Here is a 24103-nt window from a genome sequence, read left to right as displayed (position 1 = left end):
TTTTCAGGCAACCTGAACCTCCTTAAAAATTTGCCAGTGGTCCTCTCAATCCTGTGCCATTTATCATTCTTCTCTTCTTGCTCTTTGTTCCTCTCCCCGCTGATCTGGAGGATTCTGCCTTCCTCTACCTCAACTTTGATCTATTATAAAAGTCCGTCTCAACCTGACCTAACCCGTAATTTATTTATTCATATGAACTTATATGCTATTATAATTTATAAGTTAAAGGTTTACAATATTATTTTTTCTAATAAAACTTTAATATAAAAAAGGTGATGCATTTCTAAGTTATAAAATTTATTCATATGCAGTTTTATCAATAATATATAACAATAAAATTAAAACCTAATAAACCTGATGTACTCTCTGTTGGTCAAACTTCACTCTATATTAATTTCATCTTTACTCTCATTTAACATTTATTAACATTTCATCACTGTTTGTAATTTATTTTCAACGGAAATTAAATTAAATTTATATAAAAAAATAGTATGGGCGGGACTAGGCTGAGTCTCGGATTAAGGTTCTTTAATTCAGTCCGGCCCGAGTCCAAAGCATTTTTAATATGGACTGGACTGGGTTTGGGTAAGGGTTTTATTCATAAGCCCGATGCAATTCGGTCTGACCCCAGCCTGGCCCAACCTATGAAAAGTTTAATCATTAAACTAGAAATTCAACCGCTGTGTGCTTAGTAAAAACATATAATGTCCACCATAATATATTATGGGAGAGGTTGTGTTTTGCACTCAGAATTTAATATTATAATTTGAAATATTTTATTTTGTAAATAAAACATATTACAAATCTCTATTTACAAACTTTTAAATTACATTATCTTTTTAGTGATAGTGTATGAATAATTATTATATATATTGTTTTGAATTAGTCATATCATTATTTAAAAAGCAATAAATAAAGATAAATAATATTAAAAAGAATGTGAAAATTTACATAAATTATAAATCAAAATTCAAAGAGAACACACCTATCTAATAATCTAAAAATATTTTTTCACATCACTTTTGTTTATAGCAGCAACTTATCTTCTTGCAGATTTCGTCTCTAAGCAGACATCATAAATTTAAAATACTCTTCTCTAGATTCATGGTAAGGCTAAATTGTAAGTCTTTTTAATAAGTTCGCTCGCGAGTGAGAATAACACACAATAAGTGGGATTCATTTTGAAATTCCACATGTGAGATTCCCACACAACGGATACATGCTGAAACTTCTAATGCCGTATTAATCCACTCGGCGAGTGGGAATAGCCACACGCCAATTGAGATCTATTTCTCACATAAAGATCTCATCTTTGACTCTGGTGTGTCGCCCTTTTGATCCGGTTTCTTCCACCATTCGTCCCCTCTCATCTAGTTGACTAGATGCCCACATCAAAACTCCATTTCATTAGACTTTCCCTTTAATGCAACATAATTTTCTGTCCCCATTTAACCATCTCTGTTTAAAATAATAAATTGTGTGGGCCAGAAGGATCCACATAGAAATTTTTTAACTTTTTGTGAGACGGACTTAATAGTGATAGAGAAATATGAATATAAGATTATATCGTTTTAATAGTTAAACTCTCCAATACTTAATCATATGAGACTCATCATCAAATGACACTTTTAGTATTTAATTCTTTAGTAATATATATTTTCTAACAAAACAATTAATGTAATTACACATTTAATTTTCTAACGAACTATATATTTTGTAACAAAATACTTCATTCAATTGCAATTAATTTTCTAGCAAAAGAATGTATTTCCAACAAAATAATTAATTTTAAATTTATGACGATAATTTAATAAGGGCTAATTACTAATCTAACCCATTTGAAGGGGCCCATTAATATAATTGACCCACTTTGCTTCCATCTCACCAAATTAGATTGGATAAAAATACCTTTATTTCAATTCACATTCTTCCTTAGACTCTCAACGTCTTCTTTGCCATCTCAAACCGACGAAAAGACGGTGGTTTATAGAGAGAAGAGATTATGTTTCGTTCAACCTTTGAAGAATTAGTGTCTACGGAATAGGATTAGGATGGAAAGCTCAAAAAATAAAAAATAAAAAAATCTAACAATTGAATTGCTACGATGTCGCATTTGTAACGAATTCGTAACAAATGCGACAAGTGTTGTCGCATCTACGATAAGAGTTATCGCATTTGTGACGAGATGTGACAATTGTTGTCTCATTTGTGACGAGATGCGATAAATTTCATCACAAATGCGACAACAATGGAGGAAAATAGAGGAAATTGAAACAATACCGTTAAAGATGAAGAAAGAGGTAAGACCAGCGAGAAAAGCATGCGTATAAGCTAAAAACTTACCATTTCTACGGGAAATTGAACATAATACTTCAATAATCTGAAAAATCGCCAACGATTGGTATCAGAAATTGAAAAAGATGAATCGAAGAAGAAGTTGAACAGAAGAAGAAGAAGAAGAAGAACCAGAAGAAGAATAAGAAGAAGCGGGAGTAGGAGCAGATGGATCGATCGAATAGAACTAAAAGTAATTTTGTCCAAAATGGATGTAAGTGTCAAATTTGGTGAGATAGAAGCAAAGTGAGTTAGATATGTAAATAGATCCCTTTAGTTGGTTAGATTTGTAATTTGCCCATTTAATAATTAACAATAATGAGGATATTAATAGATAAATAACAATTATTATTAAAAAAAAGGTTTAATACTTCTCCAGTCCCCTTAACTTGTCCAAATTGGTCATTTTACCCCTCCAACTCATCGAATGTCCTATTTACCTCCTTAACTCCATAAAAATGGTATTTCTCACCCACTTAACTTGTGCAAATTTATCATTTTACCTATTCTCAACTCATCAAATATCATATTTACCCCTTTAACTCCATAAAAGTGGTATTTCTCACCACTTATGATCTTATTTACCCTCTTAACTCCATAAAAATGGTATTTCTTATCCCTTTATAGTAGTAAAAAAAGTTGAAAAGAGAAAGAACGAATAAAAAATACAAATAACAAGAACATTAATATAAACAAGTTAAATACATTATATGTAGGGATAATGTACGAAAATAGGCTTATGATTTTTGAGGAAGTATCAATTTAGGTTCCACTTACAAAATAGCATAAATATAGGTTTAACGTTTAAAAAAAGTTATCAATTTAAGCTTTCATAACGGATTGTAAGGGGTGAAAAATACCATTTTTATGGAGTTAAGGGGTAAATAGGACATTCGATGAGTTGAGGGGATAAAATGACCAATTTAGACAAGTTAAGGGGGCTGGGGAAGCATTAGGCCTTAAAAAAATAGTTTTTGTACGAGCTTCCTCTCCAATGAAAACCTTTTCATTATTTGAAAAAATGTTTAATTACTTTTGGTAGCAATAAAAAGTTGCTGTTGATATCTTTAAGAGCATCAACAATCGGTTGATGCTCCTTAATCAGTTGGTATCCATCATACTCTTCTAATGGAAGCGGATGATGGAGAAAAATATAATGAGCGGTGATACAGATTGAAAGCGATAAATGAAGGTTTTAATCGTAAACCAACAAAGATCTTCTTCTCTAGCTAGACTAGAAGGAGTGAATCCCAATAAACAAAGGTATAAAACCTTAATCTCAAAGAGAAATGATAGTTGATTGATAAAAAGTTGCCATATCCTTACAAAATGAGGGTTTAAATACAACCTCTAAAAGATAAGCAAAGGACAGGGACTACCCTTACTAGGGTTACAATACAGTTAGAAATAAGAGGGTAAGATAGGTAATGCGCCCAGACAACAGGTACAGAGGTGCAGGTACGGAGCGTCAGAGGTTGTTGGTGAATTCCTTCGGCAGGAAGTAAACTTGAGATCCGCCCAGTGTAGTTGTTGGTACGCCTCATGGCGTACGCCTAGATCCGCCCCGCTCGCGTGTTAAGGGGATCCGCCCTCCTAGATACAACCTCGGTGGGAACGCTGAGAGGAGATTCGCCAAGGCGCGTGTGATTGTTGATCCCAGTTAGGATGTCCGCATCATTCTCTCCTTCTTTAAAAGAATTCGGTACTGGCTGGTCTGTGTTGTTCTCCAAAGGGCCATCTGACTTCCACGGGCTAAGGTCACGAACATTGAACGCCGGTGAGACTTTACCAAGCCAGTTTGGCAAAGCTATGTGATAGGCATTGGCATTGACCTTCTTGGTGATCTTATATGGCCCGTACTTTCTCGGTCGAAGCTTGCTGCTTGTGGCGTTGGCGAGCCTCTCTTTTCCCAAGTGAACCATAACCTCATCTCCCACTTCGAACTGTAGGTCCCTGCGGTGCTCATCCGCCTTAGCCTTTAGTTTCTGGTTTCTCTCCTCAAGAGTCTCCTTCACCTCTTGGTGCATCTGGACATAGTCTTTGGCTAGCTGGTTTGCAGTCACATTTCCTTTGGGAAGATGGGCTATATCAAGGACGTGATTCGGGGTCTTAGTGTATACCACCTCAAAGGGTGACTTCCCAGTTCCCGAGTGTACAGATCCATTGTAGGCGAACTCAGCTTGTGCTAAAACCACGTCCCACATCCTGGGCTTATCCTTACATTTGCTGCGTAGTAAGTTTCCCAGAGTCCGATTGACCACTTCTGTCTGTCCGTCTGTCTGAGGGTGGGCGGTGGTACTAAACTTCAGAGAAGTATCAAAAAGAGCCCACAAGGTCCGCCAGAAGTGACTCAGGAACTTTGTGTCACGGTCTGAGACAATGCTCTTTGGTACACCATGTAATCTGACAACCTCTTTGAAGAATAGCTTGGCAGTCGCTGAGGCGTCGTTAGTCTTACGGCATGGTATGAAGTGTGCCATTTTCGAAAACCGGTCAACAACCACAAAGATGGAATCCATGCCTCTTTGAGTTCTGGGTAACCCTAGGACAAAATCCATGGACAGATCCTCCCATATGGTTTCTGGTATAGGCAAGGGCAGCTGTATGCCAGCATTTGTAGCGTGTCCCTTGGCGGTCTGGCAGATATAGCATCGTTCTACCAGGTACGCCACATCTCTTCTCATTTTAGGCCAGAAATAACGGGAACTCACTGCTGCATATGTCTTGTCTCGCCTAAAATGCCCCGCAGGGATCCACCATGTAGATCTCGGACCATCTTCTCGCGGATAGAAGTGCAGGGTAAACAAAGTTGGTTGCCCCTCATTAGATACTCATCCATTAAGTGATACGCCCCATCCCCAGGTTGGCGCTGGCACTTCTCCCAGATACTTCCAAAGTCAGGATCCGCCAGGTACTCTCCTCTGATGTGTTCGAAACAATCGGTCTCCAGGTTGACTGTTTTTATTAGTGCAATCCTCCGACTCAAAGAGTCCGCTACTATGTTCTGTTTTCCCGCCTTATGGATAAGCTTATAGGGGAACTTATCTATGAAGGCAGACCACCGGGCGTGCATGGCGCTTCGAAGTTGCTTCTGACTTCCCAGGTATTTGAGAGCTTGATGGTCAGTGTAGAGGATGAACTCTTTTCCCACCAAGTAATGTTCCCATACTTTCAATGCCCTCACTACAGCATAAAACTCTTGATCATACGTTGCCCACCTTTGCCGTGCCTCACAGAGCTTCTCACTGAAGTAGGCAATGGGCCTCTTTTCTTGCATCAAGACACCACCAATCCCAATTCCACTGGCATCACACTCAACTTCAAACAATTTGTCAAAATCGGGATACGCCAGCACTGGCGCTGTACTCAGCTTTTCCTTGATCAAGGCGAAGCTCTCTTCTTGGGCGTCTGCCCACTCGAACCCCTTTCCTTTCTTCAAACATTCTGTTAACGGGGCCACTATGGAACTGAAGTTCTTAATGAATCGATGATCGAACGTTGCTAGCCTATGAAAACTCCTGATATCCCCCACGTTCCTCGGGGTAGGCCATTCTCGGATGGCTCTTACCTTCTCCCCATCAACTTGGATTCCATTCCCACTGACCACGAATCTAAGGAAAACTAAGCTCTCCATGACAAAGTCACACTTCTTGGTGTTGGCGTATAATTGGTGTTTCCTTAACAGGTCAAACACGGTCTGCAAGTGCTCTTCATGTTCCGCCAAGGTCTGGCTGTGGATCAAAATGTCGTCGAAATACACAACTACGAACTTCCTAATTACTGGGCGAAGCACCTGATTCATCAGTCTCATAAAAGTACTAGGGGCGTTGGTCATCCAAAGGGCATAACTAACCATTCATACAATCCATCTCTTGTCTTGAAGGCAGTCTTCCACTCATCCCCAGATCGGATTCGTATCTGATGATACCCACTCCTGAGATCAATCTTGGAGAAGACTCGAGATCCGCCAAGTTGGTCCAACATGTCATCCAACCTTGGAATCGGGAACTTATACTTGATGGTGATCTTGTTAATAGCCCTACTGTCAACACACATCCGCCAAGACCCATCCTTCTTCGGTGTAAGTAAAGCTGGAACAGCGCAAGGACTCATACTCTCCCTAACGTATCCCATCTCGATGAGTTCCTCCACTTTTTGTCTCATGACATCATTCTCCTTTGGGCTCATTCGATAATGTGGGAGGCTTGGTAAACTAGCCCCGGGCACAAGATCGATATGATGTTGGATGTCCCTCAAAGGTGGTAACCCACTCGGCAGTTCGTCGGGGAACATATCTTGATACTCGCCAAGTAGGCGGGTCACTTCACTCGGCATTTCCCTTTCGTCCCTTTGGGCGGATTCGTGATTCGCCTTAACCATTACCACGTATACCATTTGGCTCTCTTCACATTCGCTGACAAACGATTTGTGTGTAGGACAGACTACCAAGGTAGACTTCTCGTCGGCCTTTGGCTCTCTCACCATTGGTGTAAGGACAAACTTCACCCCATTCTTCACAAATCTGTAAGTGTTCTCTCTTCCGGCGTGGGTGGCGTTGTTATCAAACTGCCAGGGTCGGCCCAACAATAGGTGGCATACGTCCATATCGACCACATCACAACAGACTTCATCATGATAGTTACCAATCTCAATCGGTACCTTGCATCTCTGGGTCACCCTCAACTCGCCAACGTTCTTGATCCATCCCACCCTGTAGGGATCAGGGTGCGCCTCTACCAACAACCCGAACTTCTGAACGGCGCTGCTACTCACAATGTTCTCTTGGCTCCCACTATCTATTATCACATTACATCGCCCGCCCTTCACAAGACAGCGGGTTCTGAATAGTCGGTGCCTTTGATCGCCCTCTATCCGACTGGAGACTAACAAACGCCGTACCACATGGATGACGTACCTCTCTTCACCCGCCACCTCATCATCTTCTCCCAAGGGTTCACAAAATACTTCATCCTCTTCGTCATAGTCATCTTCGTACCTCTCCACCATGTTGGCGCTCTTCCTTCTAGGACACTCATTGGATCTATGTCCTGGCTCATTGCACCGAAAACATTTGAAAGGTGCTGGCCTTGCATACGGATTGTTGCTCTTGGGTGGTATAGGTGCTTCTTTGTATGGTCTAGTATCTCCAACGGATCCCTTTCCCACACTGTTAACCTTGGCCCCACTGGCACTCGTCACCTGCTTGCCTTTGTCGTAAGACTTCACGTTATCTCTTCCTCCAGGCGTATACTCAGTAGTGGCGGATCTCCTGGATCTCCCGGTCAGTTGGGACTCAGCCTTGAGAGCTAAATTCCTAGCATCTTGTACTCTAACCACCATCTGTGTGCCAATACGATCCTGGATATTGTATCTCAACCCTTCTAGATACCTAGAGGTCTTTTGGCTTTCAGTTTCAGACAGGTTGGCTCTCGCCGAAAGCCTTAAGAACTCAGAAGTATACTCATGGACACTTCGGGTCCCTTGAGAGCATCCTCTGTAGGAGCTGTAAATATACTGTTCGTAGTCCGACGGTAAGAACCGCTCCCTCAGCATCGCCTTCATCCGTAGCCAAGATCTAATCGGATCTCTGCCCCCTCTTCTTCTTTCTTCCCTCATCTGATCCCACCAAACTGATGCGCCACCCTTCAGGCGATACGCCACCAGCCTTACTTTCCTCTCATCAGGAATCCCAGCATACTCAAAGAAACGTTCAACTTCCGATAACCAATCTAAGAATCCCTCTATATCCAGCTCGCCACCAAAAGATGGTAAATCTATTTTTAGCTTAAAGGCGTCATCTCTATCAAAGTTTCCTAGGTCTGGTTCTGCCCTAGCCATACCCACACGCCTGTTATCAATCGGACCAACATCCCTCATATTTCTAAAGGCACCATTATTCCCAAGATCCTCAAAATCATCACTATCGCTATCAGCGTTATGCACAAGGACAAAGTTGGGTCTTCTTACCTCAGGATCCCTAGGACCCATTTGTGGAAGTTGGACATTTGTCAATGGCAGTCGAGGTGGCGTGGGTTGCCTTTGGGGTCGTGGTTCAAGGACTTCTTCCCTCCTCTGGTCGGACTCCCCGGCGACTGGTCTGACCACTGCACGGATCTCCAATCTGAGGTTTTCCAGGGAAGCGGTTAGCTCCTGGAATCGTTGGTCGTTTTGTTTCTGCCGCTCAAGGCTGGCCTGGATTTGTTCCGCGAGGTGCTCTCTCAGCTCCTCATATCTCCGGTCACTGGTTTCCATGGAATCTTACGGTTGTCGGGGTTGAACCATTGCCAAAAGAAGTTTCGGGTCAGGAAACGATTGGCTCTGATACCAACTGATACAGATTGAAAGCGATAAATGGAGGTTTTAATCGTAAACCAACAAAGATCTTCTTCTCTAGCTAGACTAGAAGGAGTGAATCCCAATAAACAAAGGTATAAAACCTTAATCTCAAAGAGAAATGATAGTTGATTGATAAAAAGTTGCCATATCCTTACAAAATGAGAGTTTAAATACAACCTCTAAAAGATAAGCAAAGGACAGGGACTACCCTTACTAGGGTTACAATACAGTTAGAAATAAGAGGGTAAGATAGGTAATGCGCCTAGACAACAGGTACAGAGGTGCAGGTACGGAGCGTCAGAGGTTGTTGGTGAATTCCTTCGGCAGGAAGTAAACTTGAGATCCGCCCAGTGTAGTTGTTGGTACGCCTCATGGCGTACGCCTAGATCCGCCCCGCTCGCGTGTTAAGGGGATCCGCCCTCCTAGATACAACCTCGGTGGGAACGCTGAGAGGAGATCCGTCAAGGCGCGTGTGATTGTTGATCCCAGTTAGGATGTCCGCATCAAGTGGTTAATTATATCCTATTGTAGTTAGTCTTTTTTTCATTATATGACTTTTTTTTATCAAATCAATTTTTTAAATTTAGAGATAACAACTAATGCCTTAGCAAAAAAAACTTATGAGCCATACAAAGTTATATAGACACTCCTCGAACTTTTGAGGAGCTAATGGCTATAAGTCAAAACTTTGTCCACTATGAAGATAATAAACGACCAACATATTATGTCGAAGCTGAAAGTGATGAAGATTGAAGAGGTTTTGCTCGTGAGAAAGAAGCAACATGACGTGTAGGGTTAATAGAAAAGTTCAAGAGAAGTCTCGAGGAGATGATGAATGTGCTCCCAAAAATAAGTATTGCAAGTTCCATAAAAAAAAGTAAAGACATTCTATGGAAGAATGCAACCATATTTTAATTGAGAAGTTGAATGTCTCCTTACCAGAAGACAACTACTCGCCAAAACATGTGCAAAGTGTTGAGACACATTGAAATCTGAAGAATCAGAATTTCATCCCAAGGAACCAAATGTCCTCGGTATCAAGGCGAAATAAATATCATCCGACATGGAATTTCTCGTTCAAGGGAATCCCCTCGGACCCCTTAGATAAGATAGCAAAAGAGTTATCTTTTTGTTGAAGCAGCCTATTGATTGTCTGATTGACACTCCACTTTAAATTTCATCCACCTACTTCGAATGAATTTCAAATTCATATTGAAATTTGTAATGAATCAATAGGATTTTCGTATATGTTTCCATGTTACTTCTTTGGAATAAGCCTAGATATAAAAAAAACAAAGCTATTACAAAATTCTGAAATTTCATAATTAAAAGAAGATTGAAAAAGAATATTATTATAAGATTATAGAAGGGTATTGCTATTTATCGCTCCCAAATTAATTATCACCGTCTTTATTTGGACAATTTTGTCTTTTTCATAATTTTTTTTCAAAACCGATTTTTTTTTAGAGAATTGGCCAAAATTTAGCCTAGGCGGATGCGGCATTTGTCTAGGCCAAATTTTGGCCGGTGCAAAATTGTAAAATTTTTAGTGACGAAAAATACTAAATCGTTCAATTTTTATGACAAAAAATGCAAAATCGTCATAAAAAATATGCATTATTTTCATAAGTTCTTTGATAAAAAAACGTAAATTTTAGTGTTTCAGGCTCGTACTCATCCATTTCCAGGGTTCCGGTTGTCACACATCAATTATTTTCATAATTTCAATTATTATTGTTCGGATTTATAATTTTGGAGAGAGAATTTTTAGTTTTTGATCAAAATTATGAGAAAGATAAAAAAAGTCCAAATGGTAGCACTACCTAATAAAAAGGAGGCCGTATTTAACAATCCACATTATAGAAAGAAACAAATTAAGAAAGAAGAAACTGACAAATTAAAGAAAAATTCTCAAGTGAAAAAACCATAACATAGTAAAAGAAACAAAATGGACCAAAAATCCAGTGTTCGATCCTCGTCTTTGGGAATGGAAAGAATTTTCGTGGTTAGCGGTCCCACCCATAGAGGTGCAAACCATCTGCGAAAGTGAATAGCCACTGCTGTCGGCGGTGGATGCATTTACGAACAAAAAAAAAAAACAAAATGGCAAATTCGGAAAAAACAAAACTGAATTTATTATAAATTTATTTTCAAAAATTAGATATGATGGAATGGTCTTTGACGATTTAGGAAATCATATTAGATTTTTTGATTTAGTTTTCTTATATGTGTTTATTTTCAAAACCAATGTCGTTTGAACTGTTTAGGCGTTCAAAATCGAGAATCTATCCTAATTTTCTCCGATTAGTTATATGAACATTTATTGATCTATTGACGATCTAAGGACTTAAAATTGAGAATCCATTCTGATTTTTTTCAATTAGTTCATATGGACGTTTTGTTGGCCTATAGATAATTTTTAACCATTTGAGCTTCGCCTAACAAAGATAAAACAATTTATATAAATTATAAATTTATTAATAAGGTAAAATATTGCTATTTCAAATAAAAAAGATTGGCATAATACTCAATTTGCACCCTAAACTTTACACTAGAAGTCAATTGAATCCTCAATCTTTTAAAATCATCAATTAAGCCCTTAAATTATACAATTTTCATCAATTGAAAACCTATTTAAACATTACTCTAACGCTGTCAAAAACTCAGAGCAGCAAAAAAATATAAGGAAATAAAAATAATTTGAATTTTATTACCATGCATTGAAGATAAGGAAATAAATATAAAATTTGAGGGAAAGTATAAAAATAAAGCAAGGGTTAAGGTGTAAAAGTACCTCTAAAGTTTTGAGTCAGGAACAATTTTACCCTTATATCTAAAATGGTGCAATTTTACCCCTAACGTTGGAAGCTAAGAACAATTTTACCCCTAACGTTGATAAATTGGATCAATTTGAGAAATAATTTATCAAACTTCATTCTCAGTCACGAATCTTGTCATCTATATTTTTCATGTGCGTCATTTTATCAGTAACAAATCACAAACATATGTTGGGATGTGGAAAAAAAAATATATATACTGTTTTTTTTGTACGAATTAGATAAAAAAATTCAAAAAAGTTACTGAATTTATAAATATTAATCTACAATTATATTATTAAATTAAAAAAAACATGAAATCATTTTTTAAAACGAATTGATATGCAATTAGTGCAAAATAAGGAACAAAAATATCTGTGTTTTATAATAATTTCTGAAATTGATTCAAATTATCAACGTTAGAAGTAAAATTGCTTTTGGCTACAAAAGTTAGGGATAAAATTGTATCATTTTAGATGTTAGGAGTAAAATTACTCCTGATCCAAAATGTTAGGAGTATTATTTACACCTTAACCCTTATTTTTATACATTCCCCTAAATTTTATATTTATTTCCTTATTCTCAATACATGATAATAAAAAATTAAAGGTGTTGAATATTCTTGTGGACTCATTTTATTTATTTAATACATTTATTCCTGCTTTGAGTTTTTGACAGCGTTAGAGTGCTGTTTAAATAGGTTTCAATTGATAAAGATTGGGGATTGAATTGACTTCTAGTGTAAAGTTTAGGGTGCAAATTGAGCATTATGTCAAAAAATTAGAAGCAAACAGTATGTATAACAGCAGCAGCGCGCGTGTAGGAGAACTGAGTGTCTATATAAGACATTTACCTGGTACCAAGAAGATTGTTTTGATAATGAAGATAGTTTCTATTCTCTTGTCATATTTTTGTTTCTTATTCTGTTTGTTTTGTTTGTTCATTCATTCATGTGACAAGAAGCAAAGTATGACAAAAGGGAAGAACTATCTTCTCTCGACAACAACATTATACCATGGATTCTATTTCTGTTCTGTGTCTATGTTTTCTTCCTGGTCCGATGAATCTACACAGAAGAGTACAAGAAACAAGACATTTCGATCGGTAATCTTTCGATCCGCCCGAAGTTTTTTTTTTTTTTTGTTTCTTGTTCTTATTTGTTAAAGTTTTCTTGCAAAATCCCAGTTTATGAATTTTTTGTTCCATTAAAATTATGTCTTTCTTTAATGGAGTCTTACCTTCAATTTTTTTTTTAATGGATTCTATTTCTGTTCTGTGTGTATGTTTTGTTCCTAATATTTCTTCTGGTCCGATGAATCTACACAGAAGAGCACTAGAAACAAGACATTTCGATCGGTAATCTTTCGAATCCGCCCAAAGTTTTTTTTTCGATTCTTGTTCTTATTTGTTCAAGTTTTCTTGCAAAATCCCAGTTTATGAATTTTCTGTTCCATTAAAATTATGTCTTTCTTTAATGGAGTCTTTTCTTGACTTATTATTATTTGTCTTTAGCAATTCAAAAAAGGTAAGAATTAACTTTTTAGATTCGAAGTTTTTTCCTTCTTTGAATTCATTTGAACTGTGTTCAATTTTCTTACTTTTGATACTGCCATGCTGAACGGAGTTTAGTTATTCATGTATGTAGTTTGATGTTTAGTCTTTTTAGTTTTGCAGGGGAAATTAATCGTTTTGATGGCAGAATTGTTTATGAGTTTTATGAAAAAAAATTTAAATTTTTTCTTTTAATTTGTATTGTGGTATTGGTTACATTATTTAGAAATTAACTGTTTTTAACCCATTCTCAACGTTCAACTAAAATAAAAAATAACTGTTAACCATCATTTTTACCCAAATTAAAATACACAATTTCTATGGAATCCATCAAACTGCAAAAATGCAGACTTCAAAGAAGCATATCTTTTTATTAACTCAGATTACAACCTTTTTAGAGACATAATTACAGGCTAAACTTAGACTAGACTAATTACATCCACACATACAAGATTTTATTCTGAAACACAGGCTCTTCTGTTTTGTTCTTTGGCCTTCCTTTTGGTTAGCCAGAAATCTGAATAGACTTGATCTCAGGCTTCTTTTGAGGCTCTTTAGGAACAGTAACAGTAAGAACTCCATTCTCCATGGTAGCCTTAGTTTGATCCATTTTAGTATCCTCAGGCAACCTGAACCTCCTCAAAAATTTGCCAGTGGTCCTCTCGACTCTGTGCCATTTATCATTCTTGTCCTCTTGCTCTTTGCTCCTCTCGTCGCTGATCTGGAGGATTCTGCCTTCCTCTACCTCCACTTTCACCTCTTCTTTCTTGAGTCCTGGAAGATCAGCTTTGAAAATGTGGGACTCCGGTGTCTCTTTCCAGTCTATTTTCGTGTTAACGAAATCAGATGTTTCGCTTACTGAGGATGGTGCATTCAGAGATGAGATTATGCCTTCAAATGGATCAAATAGATTGGTTCTGTCCCTGCCGAAGAAGCTTGGAATAAGTGATGATGATGCCATTTTTCAAAGGAAAATGAAAATTCCGGATGGAAGTAATGATTTGTTTTGGTTTGATGTAATTTTGCAGTTGAAGATAGAAGCGTCAAGGAGGTATATATAGTTAACAGGAAGAGGATTCTAGCAGCTTATTGGAAAAGAAAAGAAAAGAAATTTCTGGTAGTTTCTATGCGCATCTAGAGAAAACTAACGAATGATTAATGCCTCCGCGAACTTGTCCAAAATAGTAAATTGGCTCCTTGAATTTTGCAAGTGTCTCACCAGCTCTTTAGACTTGCTCATTTCGTATCATCAGTTTCCTAAAATTGTCCATAAAAATAGATTAGCTCTCTGAAATTTGCAAACAATTTTTGAATTTAGTTGTTACAAAATAAGCAAGTTTAGGGAGTTGGTGAGACACTTGTAAAGTTCAGGAAGCTAATATATTTTTATGGACAAGTTTAAGGAGCTGGTGATACGAAATAAGCATGTATAGAGAATTGGTGAGACACTTATAAAGTTCAGAAAACCAATCTACTATTTTAAAAGAGCTGTATTAGGTTTTTTTTTTATGCGAAGCAAGTTGTGTTCATTATATATGTGATTATTTTGTAAAATAGGAGACACACTGACTGCCCGAGTAAGTAATTCAATACATAAAAAATGGAGATGGAGTTTTCAGCACATCTGAAAAATTCCATATTAAATACTAGTTTATGCTCAATAATTGTATTGTGAAAAATAAAATTGTATAGTAATAAAGTGAAATATACAATTAAATGATTAATAAATCAAACAAGACGTGAATAATTAAAGAGAACTACCTAAAATAGGTAGAACTACGTGGCTTTGATTCCCGATTTAAAGATTAAAAAAAACGTTCGGGATACGTAGGAAGCTTGATAGAATTATAAAGTCCAAGCCAAATAATTAAATAAATTTTTTTAGTCTAAATAAATTGTTATCTATTAGAGAATTAAATTAAGAATTGAACGAGTTAAAGATTGAAGAACCAAATTCGTAGATCGTTATCCTGTTTTTTTACTGAAGCTTTTATTTATAGGTTGTTACGGATCTCTTAGCGTTCAAACTATCAATATTGTATTGATATAATACTCATTTGGTTCCCTAAATCAGGGTTCAAAATCAATTAGGACCTTAAACTATTAAAATCATCAATCAAGTCCCTAACGTAATAAAAAATCATCAATTTATCCTTCCTATCCAGCTATAGAAAGGGCGGGTGGCTTAACCATTAGCCGATCGCAAGCAGGTTATTGTTCTTTCGGTTTTCCGAAATATGAGTGTGTGACTTGAACTATTGATTGGACCGTGCAGATATATGATTTTATCCGTCACTCCATATTCTAAACAAAAATCATCAATTGATACCTCATCGAAAATCATTCGGTTAAATAGTTCCAGACACTCTTCCACAAACCCATATTGAACCAACACAGAGATCATTACAGTTTATATCAAACAATCACAGTTTCTGATTTTAGGATAGGATAGATACTAAATTAATGATTTTTGCTTAGTTCAGAACAGGATTGATGATTTTAATAGTTTAGGATCCTAATTGACTTTGAAACTTTAGTTTAGGGATCCAAATAGGTCTAATGCCATATTGTATTTCTACGAGTATATTCAACTTTAAACCAATTAACTGGATCCATTTAAAAATACGTATAATATAATAATGTTAGGCAAAATCTTCAATTCTCCTTATTGATCCAGACACAACTCTCCAACCTTTGTGGAACTGGTTTGAGCATGTGCAACAGATGTTGAACTGTTATACTGCTTCACAACCAGAACAGATGCTGAAGTTGTAAAACCATGACATGTGAGGAGGTTCCCAACAGGGCCTAATTCAGGACACTCAACATTACCCGGCAAAGCCGCGGCTGCCGGACCAGTTGCCATTTGGCCGACGAGGAATAGATTGCATCTGCTTAATTCCTTAACTGCTTCAACAATTTCTTTATAACTATTCACTACTCTATTCTCAAACTTCACTGATTTTTCATCTGATCTTTTCTTCCACTCAGCTAAAAACCTTTCATCAGATTGTGTTGAAGTGTAGGCTTCTTCAGTTATATCAAGTTTCACTTCTTGTCCTACAAGTTCTGTACCTGCTGTGAAGAGAATTACGGTTAAACTGATTCCAGGATGCTCGGCCATCCTCGAACCATAAGCAAGTGCTTCGCGATCATCGTTGCCACCGAAGAATAAAACTGATATACTGGAGGAGACATTGCTTGCAGATACATGTGAACCTCCACCAAGGCCGCGATCGACTAAAATCCCAACTGAGCATTTAGCTTCGTCGAGAACTCTCTTATTGACTCCGCGAAATTCAGTTCGAGTAGTTTCCAATGAACCATCCAACCTTTGATGTTTGTGGAATGGAAGGATTATCATTGCAACTCTTTTCCTTTCGGCAGTAGTGCAGATGTCCTCGTGGATGTTATGCATTGCTGAGATTGCTGTCATTGGACGGATTACCACATGGCTTAGCTGCCTGAAGGCTTCGAAAGCAACAACGACTTGATTGGAGTCTGACTGCTGCAACTTATTCCAAAAGGGCAGTCCATTCTTTCTTGCCTTGTGGACCATAAGGATTGAAGATGTTCTCTCGGAGAGCTCCATTAGGTGTAGAGCATAAACACCGAGTCCTTGCCTCTTCTCTGTTCCGCGTGAAGCCTCGATGACATTGATCATCGTGGGGATGTTCATGTAACTATGGAAACATGTAAGAATTCGAAGCTGACTATTCGTGTCTTTTCTTTCTATTGTTCTGTACTTGTATTCGCCTTTCAATGCCTTTTTAGCCGGCTTGTATATTGCTACCACTATAGGTGTGGTAATGAATGTTGTGAAGATAGCCATCAGAACGCAGATAGCGAAGGTTTGATCGTTTAGGACCTGCAAATTAAATATCAGATGTCAACTATAACTATGTCTATCTTGAATATATGAGAAAATTGTTTCCATGAATGAAATTTACCTTTCTATCTTTACCAATGTTGAGCACAATCAGCTCCACCAAGCCTTTAGTATTCATCAGGAATCCGAGAGTTAGAGCTTCACGAAACGGGACTCTGCATAAGAGGGAGACAGCAACCGTGCCTACAATCTTCCCGAAGCATGCTGTAGTTATGATTAAAACTAGTAACCCCCATGATTGAGCCCCTTGAATTGTGGCTATATTGGTTTTGAGTCCACTTGAGACAAAGTAAAGTGGAAGCAAAAGACCGGATACAAGATCTTGAACCTTTTCAACAAGAGCACCAGCAAATGGTCCGTCCTTTGGCATTAGAACTCCAACAACAAACGCACCAAAGAGGGCATGAATTCCAATTGCATCAGTGCAAAATCCTGCTGCCAAAACCGTGCCTAATGTGGCACAGACATACATCTCATTCACAGGCTCGCCTTCAAGACAACGACGAGCCATCCATTTGAAGACGGGAGGGATAATAACAGCGCAGCAGATAATGAAACCGGATCCAGACAAAAGCACCCATAAAGATGTGAGAGGAGAATGACCTGAACCTGAAAGAGCAATGGCAAGAGCAAGTAAAATCCATGCTGCTATATCATTTACTGCTGCTGCAGACATTGCCATCCGACCAACATCAGTTGTTAAAAGCTTAAGTTCGGCCAAAATACGAGCCAAGACAGGGAAAGCAGTGATAGAAAGTGCAACCCCCATGAATACAAGAAGTGGACCTTGCTTCACGCCTTGAGCGATAGTATTGCAAAGAACGAATGATACTCCAACTCCTATTGCAAAGGGTAAGGTAATTCCCATAAGAGCTATGCCTAAAGCCTTTTTTCCTGTACGGCGAAGGGACCTTGGATCTAACTCGAGGCCTACGAGGAACAGGAAGAAGAGGAGACCAAGATTCGCTAAAGTATCTAGAACTGTGAGGCTTTTAGCTGGGAAAATCATATTCAAATACCTTGTATTCCTTCCTAAAGCTGACGGTCCCAACAGTATGCCACCCTGTTCAATGATTTGAGTCACAATTCTGTAATAAATGCAGAAAATAGCAACTTCTTTTGCTATCAATTCATTAAATATACAGAGCTTGTTATCAGATAGATTTTTAAAGAGATTTATCAAGACAGCAACAAGTGATTTCAAGCAATTCATATCATTTTCAATTTACTGTCCATTAAAATATGTGTGAATCTCATCTATGAAACCAAAGGAAGTTGATTATCTGCACCATTAATCTGAACTAATTGGTCATGTAGCTAGGGAAAAAGACCAAAAACATAGCATTTATGAACATGCCAAAAACAATTAGAGACATGAAACAAATATACAAAGGAAAAGGGAGAGGAAGAACATACAATAATCTCAGCGATGACACGAGGTTGTCTCAAGGGCTTGAGAAGAAAAGCAAGAAGACGAGTAAGCAGAAGAACTAGTACAATCTGCAGAATGGCGAGAGGAAGTGCATAGTCCAATGGATTTTCCCCTTGAAAAACCCCATTTGATGTTGCTTTCATAGCTGTTGGACATGAAGATGCTACTGATCCATTGCTTGCCATTTTTCTTCTTCTTCTATTGCAAGAGTTATAATAACTTATTTGGGTTTACCACCCCTTATTTATATGTTCCACCAATTCCTAATTCTCGTTGTTAGATTAGGATTTACTCCATATATGACCTACTTATAGTGTCGATTATATTGGACTAAATATTTCAAAACTCTACTAGATTTAGGACTCTCCAAATCCAATCACTTAAGTTTATTTATTATTGTGGATATATTAAATAAATGAATCGAGTGACATTTAAAAAGGAAAAGAACGATGACAGACAGGTCAACAAATTCTAGCCATTAGATGTGACGATGTTGTCATTAATATTAGTACACTAAACAATTTATTAATCCCTACTTTTTATTTTCTAATACTCTGTTTAGTTTTTGTATCCACAATGATATATTATGAAGCATCTAACTTTTTTTTTTTAACAAAAGTATCTAACTTTTGCTACTGTAAACTGCTAGTCAATAATAGTACCGTGAAAAACTAAGATAGAATATCTTAGTCAAACTAAATACTAGTACAACATACCAGAGATACCCTTTAACCAATAACAGATTCATTTCTCTCTTTTTTTCCCTCCATGTTTCTTCATCCTCTTCTCTTCCTAATCCGACATCAGATATATGCAATTGAAGAGTCGACTGAAAATGGCAAAAATCATATGGATGCTTCAGATTTTCTTCCAAGCTTTATATGCTCAAATTCCTTGAAATACCAAATCGATCAGGCAAAGAACAAATTTAGGAGAAATGATCAATTGGTTTTTGAAGGAGATGGAAACGAAAACGACGGATTTAGTACAATGAGACGATTATGAATTAAACAAAAATTGAACAATCTCTCTCTCAGTACGCCACAAGCTACACCGCTGAGTGGCTGGCATTTAAGAGAGAATCGAGAAAACACTGAGAGAAGGTAGAGCGTTATACCTGACTAGGGATAGCGGCGCCGGTGAGGGAGGAGAAATGGTGACTAAACCACCGGGGGAATAATAGATCGCTGCCGTTAAAGGAGGCGCAGCAGCATTGACGGTAGATCCACGACGGTTAAAGTGAGAGAGAGCGACAGTCTTGATCCTCTAGGCACGGATTGAATTTCTCAGCGCCAAGCGTAAGTCTTAATCGTCAATTTGTTGCTCCTAATTGAATTTCTCATTTTTCTAGTGTCACACAGTGTTATCCCATTTCCTGTTTCTAGATTTTCATAGCTGGAATTTCTTGTTAGTATACGCAATCTTTTAACATCATTATTATATGGTTAATTTGTTGTATAATTATTTGATGATACTCTTTGAACTCACAAGTATGGGAAATATGAGTTTAATAGAGAAGAAAGGTGAAAGAAGGATGAAGAATGGATTTGTTATTAGGATAAACTTAAAGGCTATTTCTAGTATATTTGATCATTGTTTGGTTTCACTAACGGAAGGTTTTTACTATAGAGACTACAATTGACCTTAACGGTTCGAATCGCCACTCTGTTCGATCATGACAAAATTCAAAGATACCGTTTATTTTACCTACTGTTTGCTGTTACGATTGCTGCTGTTTGTTATTTGAAAAATCTGTTTTTCTAAAAAGTATGGAGTATGCTACTTTTTAGGGGTAACAGTCAGACATGAGGTAACTTAACCAAAAACCCAAAACTATCCATTTTGAAATGAAAATGCAAACAAGAGAATGAAAAGTAGAAATCAAACATCCCTTTAAAGAACATAAATTGTATTATTGTAAAGGTTTAATACGTCATTGCCTTTTGAATTTGTTCAAAAAAGTTTGATTGTCCAAAAAGTTTGATTGACACCATGAATTTTTAAAGTGTCCTGATAGTTCTTTCGACTTGCATAAAATATCCAGATAGTTTTTTCATTTTATGTAAAATATAATCAATTAATCTCTCGGTTGCAACTTGTAAAAAAAAAAAAAGGTAAGATGCATACGGAAGATGTGTTGCAGAAATTTTAGAATGTTATTATATAATTCACATAATAGTATTAGATTAAAACATATTAAAAATGAGGTAATGGTGAAAACACACCAAATAATGGTACTTTGTCAAAAACAAAGTAACAAAAGAAGACACCTAAAAATGATTCTAAAAAAAACATATTAAAAATGAAGTTCTTACTCGAATGCTGGATGTCCCGAAACGCAACTTTTACCCGAACTCGTTCCTGTTTTAACGTGCACATGCACGAAAACTCCAAATAACATTAGTTCCAAGGCTAAATTGACCCGCCAATCGCTTATTCTGAGTGAACACTCCGTTTGGTGCGACTTTTGGCGGATCAATTTGCTATAAAAGGTAATGGAAATTTAACGTACATGCTAATTTGGCCATATTTGCCTAAAATAATCAGAAAACGAGCCTAAACAACGAAAAGTAAATAGAACATATACAATTTCTAACTAACTCACACAAAAGCATATAAATGCGAGAATTGCTCACTTATTCATAAAATAACATTAAAAACCGTCCTAAAACTACCCAAAGATAGGGGTTTTTCACCCCTATCACCCACCATGATTTGTATGAGCCATTGTTCTGGAACCGAGTAGATGATTTCCTCACGCGTATTAGATGGACAGGAGCAGGGTGTGGTCAATCTCACTGGATGGTGAGTCCGGATGACTTATATACTGCTGCATCTGTGTTGAATGCAGTGATATTTCTTTTTACTGCGCCACAGTTAGGATGTTGTACTATACTGCCGATGCGTTCGGACAATGGAAGACCACCGGAGCGAGAGATTGTCATTTGTCATTTGTCATTTTGGGAGTTATGAACACTATATACGTCTTTATTTAAGACCTGGATTTCCAGTACCTCCCATTGTCAGCCAATGGCATAAATTTCGTGATCCGAGTGTTCGCCATTTTGACAATATTTATGCTGACAGGAGAGCGGCTTGGACTAGATTACATTGATGTATACGAATTTATATGTTTTAATTGATAATATTTATTCATTAACTTATATTATTGTTACAGGTTTTAATTAAAATTGTGTAGTGTTTACAGGTATTTACGAGTTTAATTGAATAACGGACAAATTTTTTTTTGCCTTCTTAACACGCGGGCGTGTGGCAATCACGTCTCACCTTGTGGTGAAGCGTGTGGCTGTCACGCCTCACCACACGGTGGGGCGTGTGGCTATCACACCCAACCACACGGTCGGACGTGATATTGTTGTTTGCAATGTAGTAAATGAATGAAGGGAGTGAGATACATTATATTAAAATCAATTTTAACCTTGTGTTACCGAAATTTTGAAAAAACTGGTTTAACTGTCACATTAGACTTTTCAAATATCAATTACGCTTAAAATATCTTAAGCGTAATTGATATTTGGAAAGTCTAATGTGACAGTTAAATAACAGTTAAACCAATTTTTTTTTCAAATTTCGGTAACACAAGGTTAAAATTGATCTTGCTTGTAAATGTTAGGTTAAATTTAGACTATTTTATACGTTAAACAAAATCTATAATTCACTGAAAATATCAAGATCAAAATACTAAACTTGTTACATATAAATTAATCACAATATTTTTTTAAAATTGACTAAAATATTTTACTATGTTATTAATACACTAAATATTTAAGTAGTTTCATACATTTTTTTAACTATATTAATAACACAGTAAAATATTTTAGACAGTTTAAAAAAACTAAATCTGCTACATATAAATAAATCACAATTTTTTTTGAAATTATTTGTGTTATTAATGCACTAAATATTTTTTTTAGTAATGTACTAAATATTTAACTTTAATGTTTTAAGCGAAGTGCAGATTTAGCCGTAACGTTTCAAGCGAAGTGCAGATTTAGTCCTAACGTATGAAATTGTGCAAATTTAACACTAATGTTTCCATGTAAGATCACTTTTAACCATACACTATCGAAAATTTGAAAAGACTTGTTTGATTGTTATTTAGCCACATCAGACCTTCTAAACCAGTTTATCGATAAATTAAATCAGTTTCATATATATTTTTTTGTTATTATATTGAAACGTTAGCGTTAAATTTGTACAATTTCATACGTTAGGTTAAATCTGCACTTCGATAGTATACGGTTAAAATTGATCTTGCTTGAAGATTATACAAATTAAATCGATATTAATATAATTTATATATAATTTTATTTTATATTTAATTTTGTTTTTTTTTTTTTGGTAAGAAGGGAAGAAAAAAAACAAACAAACAAAAACCTAACCCGGGATCAGTCTAGGAAGACTGACCCCAATCCTATCCTCAAGAAGAGAAGGTAACAGAAAAGAAGGAGGAACGGAAAGGGTAGAAATACCTAACATCCCCCCATGCCCAGCAGCTGCCAAGCGATCCGCCACGCGGTTTTGCTCCCTATAAATATGGGAGAAGGTAAGAGAATCGAAGGCAGGACGAAGCCTCAAGATGGCTTTAATGAGATTCTGACTCTTAAGACAAACAACCTGTCTATCCGAAATCCTGTTGATAACCTCCAAATTGTCAGACTCCACCGAAAGTCTTTTAACACCCATGCAAATGGCGAGTTTAATGCCAGACAAGATCCCCCAGAGCTCCGCAGTAAAGGAGGAGCCCGTACCTAAGTTATGGGTAAACCCAGCCAGCCAGGCGCCACCAGCATCCCGAAGAACTCCACCAGCAGCAATTCTGCCATTACTAAGGCAGGAGCCATCCGTATTCAACTTAACAACCCCTTCCCTGGGCTTCCTCCAACCAACCAACTAACTTGACAATCATATTTAATTTTGTTTTAATTATTTGTTTTATAAACTCTATTTTTATTTTTTATTAAATAATAAATTTTTTTTATATATATATATTTGTGTGGGCAGTGGCGTGAAGCCACTGCCCACTAACTGGGATTCTTGTCTAATGCTCATTACGGTGCCTTCTGCGCCGTAATGAGCAATTAATTAAAAAAATAATATATCTGTCACCATTACGTCGTACTTTTCGCCGTAATGGTACAATCTTAACCATAGTAAAAAAAACAGCCCCTTATAGGAATTAATTTTTTAACTGTAACCAACCATAAAATTATTTATTATTTTTGCCCCAAACAAAGGTTTAATAAAAATTCTATGTCATTTTTAATCCAATAAAATTCTATGTCATTTTTGTAATAAAAAAATTACCAATTAAGAGGTTCATTTACATATTTAGAACCATTATACTACCTCATATTTTCAATTCAATTGTATCTTCCCAAAATACGCTTAGCATATATATTATGACTTAACCATTTCTGGTGTAGCATTACTTTTCACTTTTTATCCTTTACAATTCAACTTCAATTAAAGATCCAAACTCTTACATAAATTTGGAATTTTGACACGATTTCAAGGAATTATGACATTAGAGAGACACAAATCCAGGGACTACTTACGTAGTCAAAATAGACGAGTATTGAAGGAGATATGAAATTTTGAAGTTAGACCAGAAAACACAATAGTAAACTCGTGGCTGCTATTTTCATGGTTGGTTTTGTGCCATTTTCTCTAGTAAAGGTCCATGTTTTTCATCCCAAATTTGTGAAAGGAAGTCAATTAAGG

The 24103-nt window shown here is 36.8% G+C and overlaps 2 protein-coding genes across 8 annotated transcripts; both read right to left on the bottom strand.

Annotated features, from left to right (window-relative positions):
* Positions 1-13269: 13269 nt before the first annotated feature.
* On the bottom strand, positions 13270-14439 carry LOC136221716 (18.2 kDa class I heat shock protein-like). Its single transcript, XM_066009146.1, has one exon. It carries the CDS (start codon positions 13996-13998, stop codon positions 13543-13545), a length of 456 nt encoding a protein of 151 aa, XP_065865218.1. The 5' UTR covers positions 13999-14439; the 3' UTR covers positions 13270-13542.
* Positions 14440-15370: 931 nt separating this feature from the next.
* On the bottom strand, positions 15371-19775 carry LOC136223054 (cation/H(+) antiporter 18-like). 7 transcript variants are annotated; one of them, XM_066010843.1, is made up of 5 exons: positions 19476-19775; positions 19075-19251; positions 18343-18556; positions 16988-17989; positions 15371-16905 (listed from the first exon to the last, which is right to left on the bottom strand). In XM_066010843.1, exons 3-5 carry the CDS (start codon positions 18541-18543, stop codon positions 15703-15705), a joined length of 2406 nt encoding a protein of 801 aa, XP_065866915.1. In that variant the 5' UTR covers positions 18544-18556; positions 19075-19251; positions 19476-19775; the 3' UTR covers positions 15371-15702. The 7 variants fall into 7 exon arrangements, with proteins under 7 accessions (XP_065866915.1, XP_065866916.1, XP_065866917.1 ...); XM_066010844.1 differs by having other exon boundaries at positions 19075-19187; XM_066010845.1 differs by having other exon boundaries at positions 15372-16905; positions 18343-18503; positions 19476-19774.
* Positions 19776-24103: the final 4328 nt, after the last annotated feature.

This window comes from Euphorbia lathyris, chromosome 3 (genome assembly GCF_963576675.1).
Source record: "Euphorbia lathyris chromosome 3, ddEupLath1.1, whole genome shotgun sequence".
NCBI lineage: Eukaryota > Viridiplantae > Streptophyta > Magnoliopsida > Malpighiales > Euphorbiaceae > Euphorbia > Euphorbia lathyris.
Note: the sequence above shows the minus strand (reverse complement) of the source record. Positions and strands in the feature narration are given on the sequence as shown.

Bases quoted from the DNA above. Each gene is read 5' to 3' on its own strand.
- LOC136221716 (XM_066009146.1), bottom strand. From the start codon at position 13,998: ATGGCATCATCATCACTTATTCCAAGCTTCTTCGGCAGGGACAGAACC.
- LOC136223054 (XM_066010843.1), bottom strand. From the start codon at position 18,543: ATGGCAAGCAATGGATCAGTAGCATCTTCATGTCCAACAGCTATGAAA. The intron at 17,990-18,342 runs GTATGTTCTTCC...ATCATTGAACAG, and splicing joins GTGTCATCGCTGAGATTATT to GGTGGCATACTGTTGGGACC. The intron at 16,906-16,987 runs GTAAATTTCATT...TTTAATTTGCAG, and splicing joins ACATTGGTAAAGATAGAAAG to GTCCTAAACGATCAAACCTT.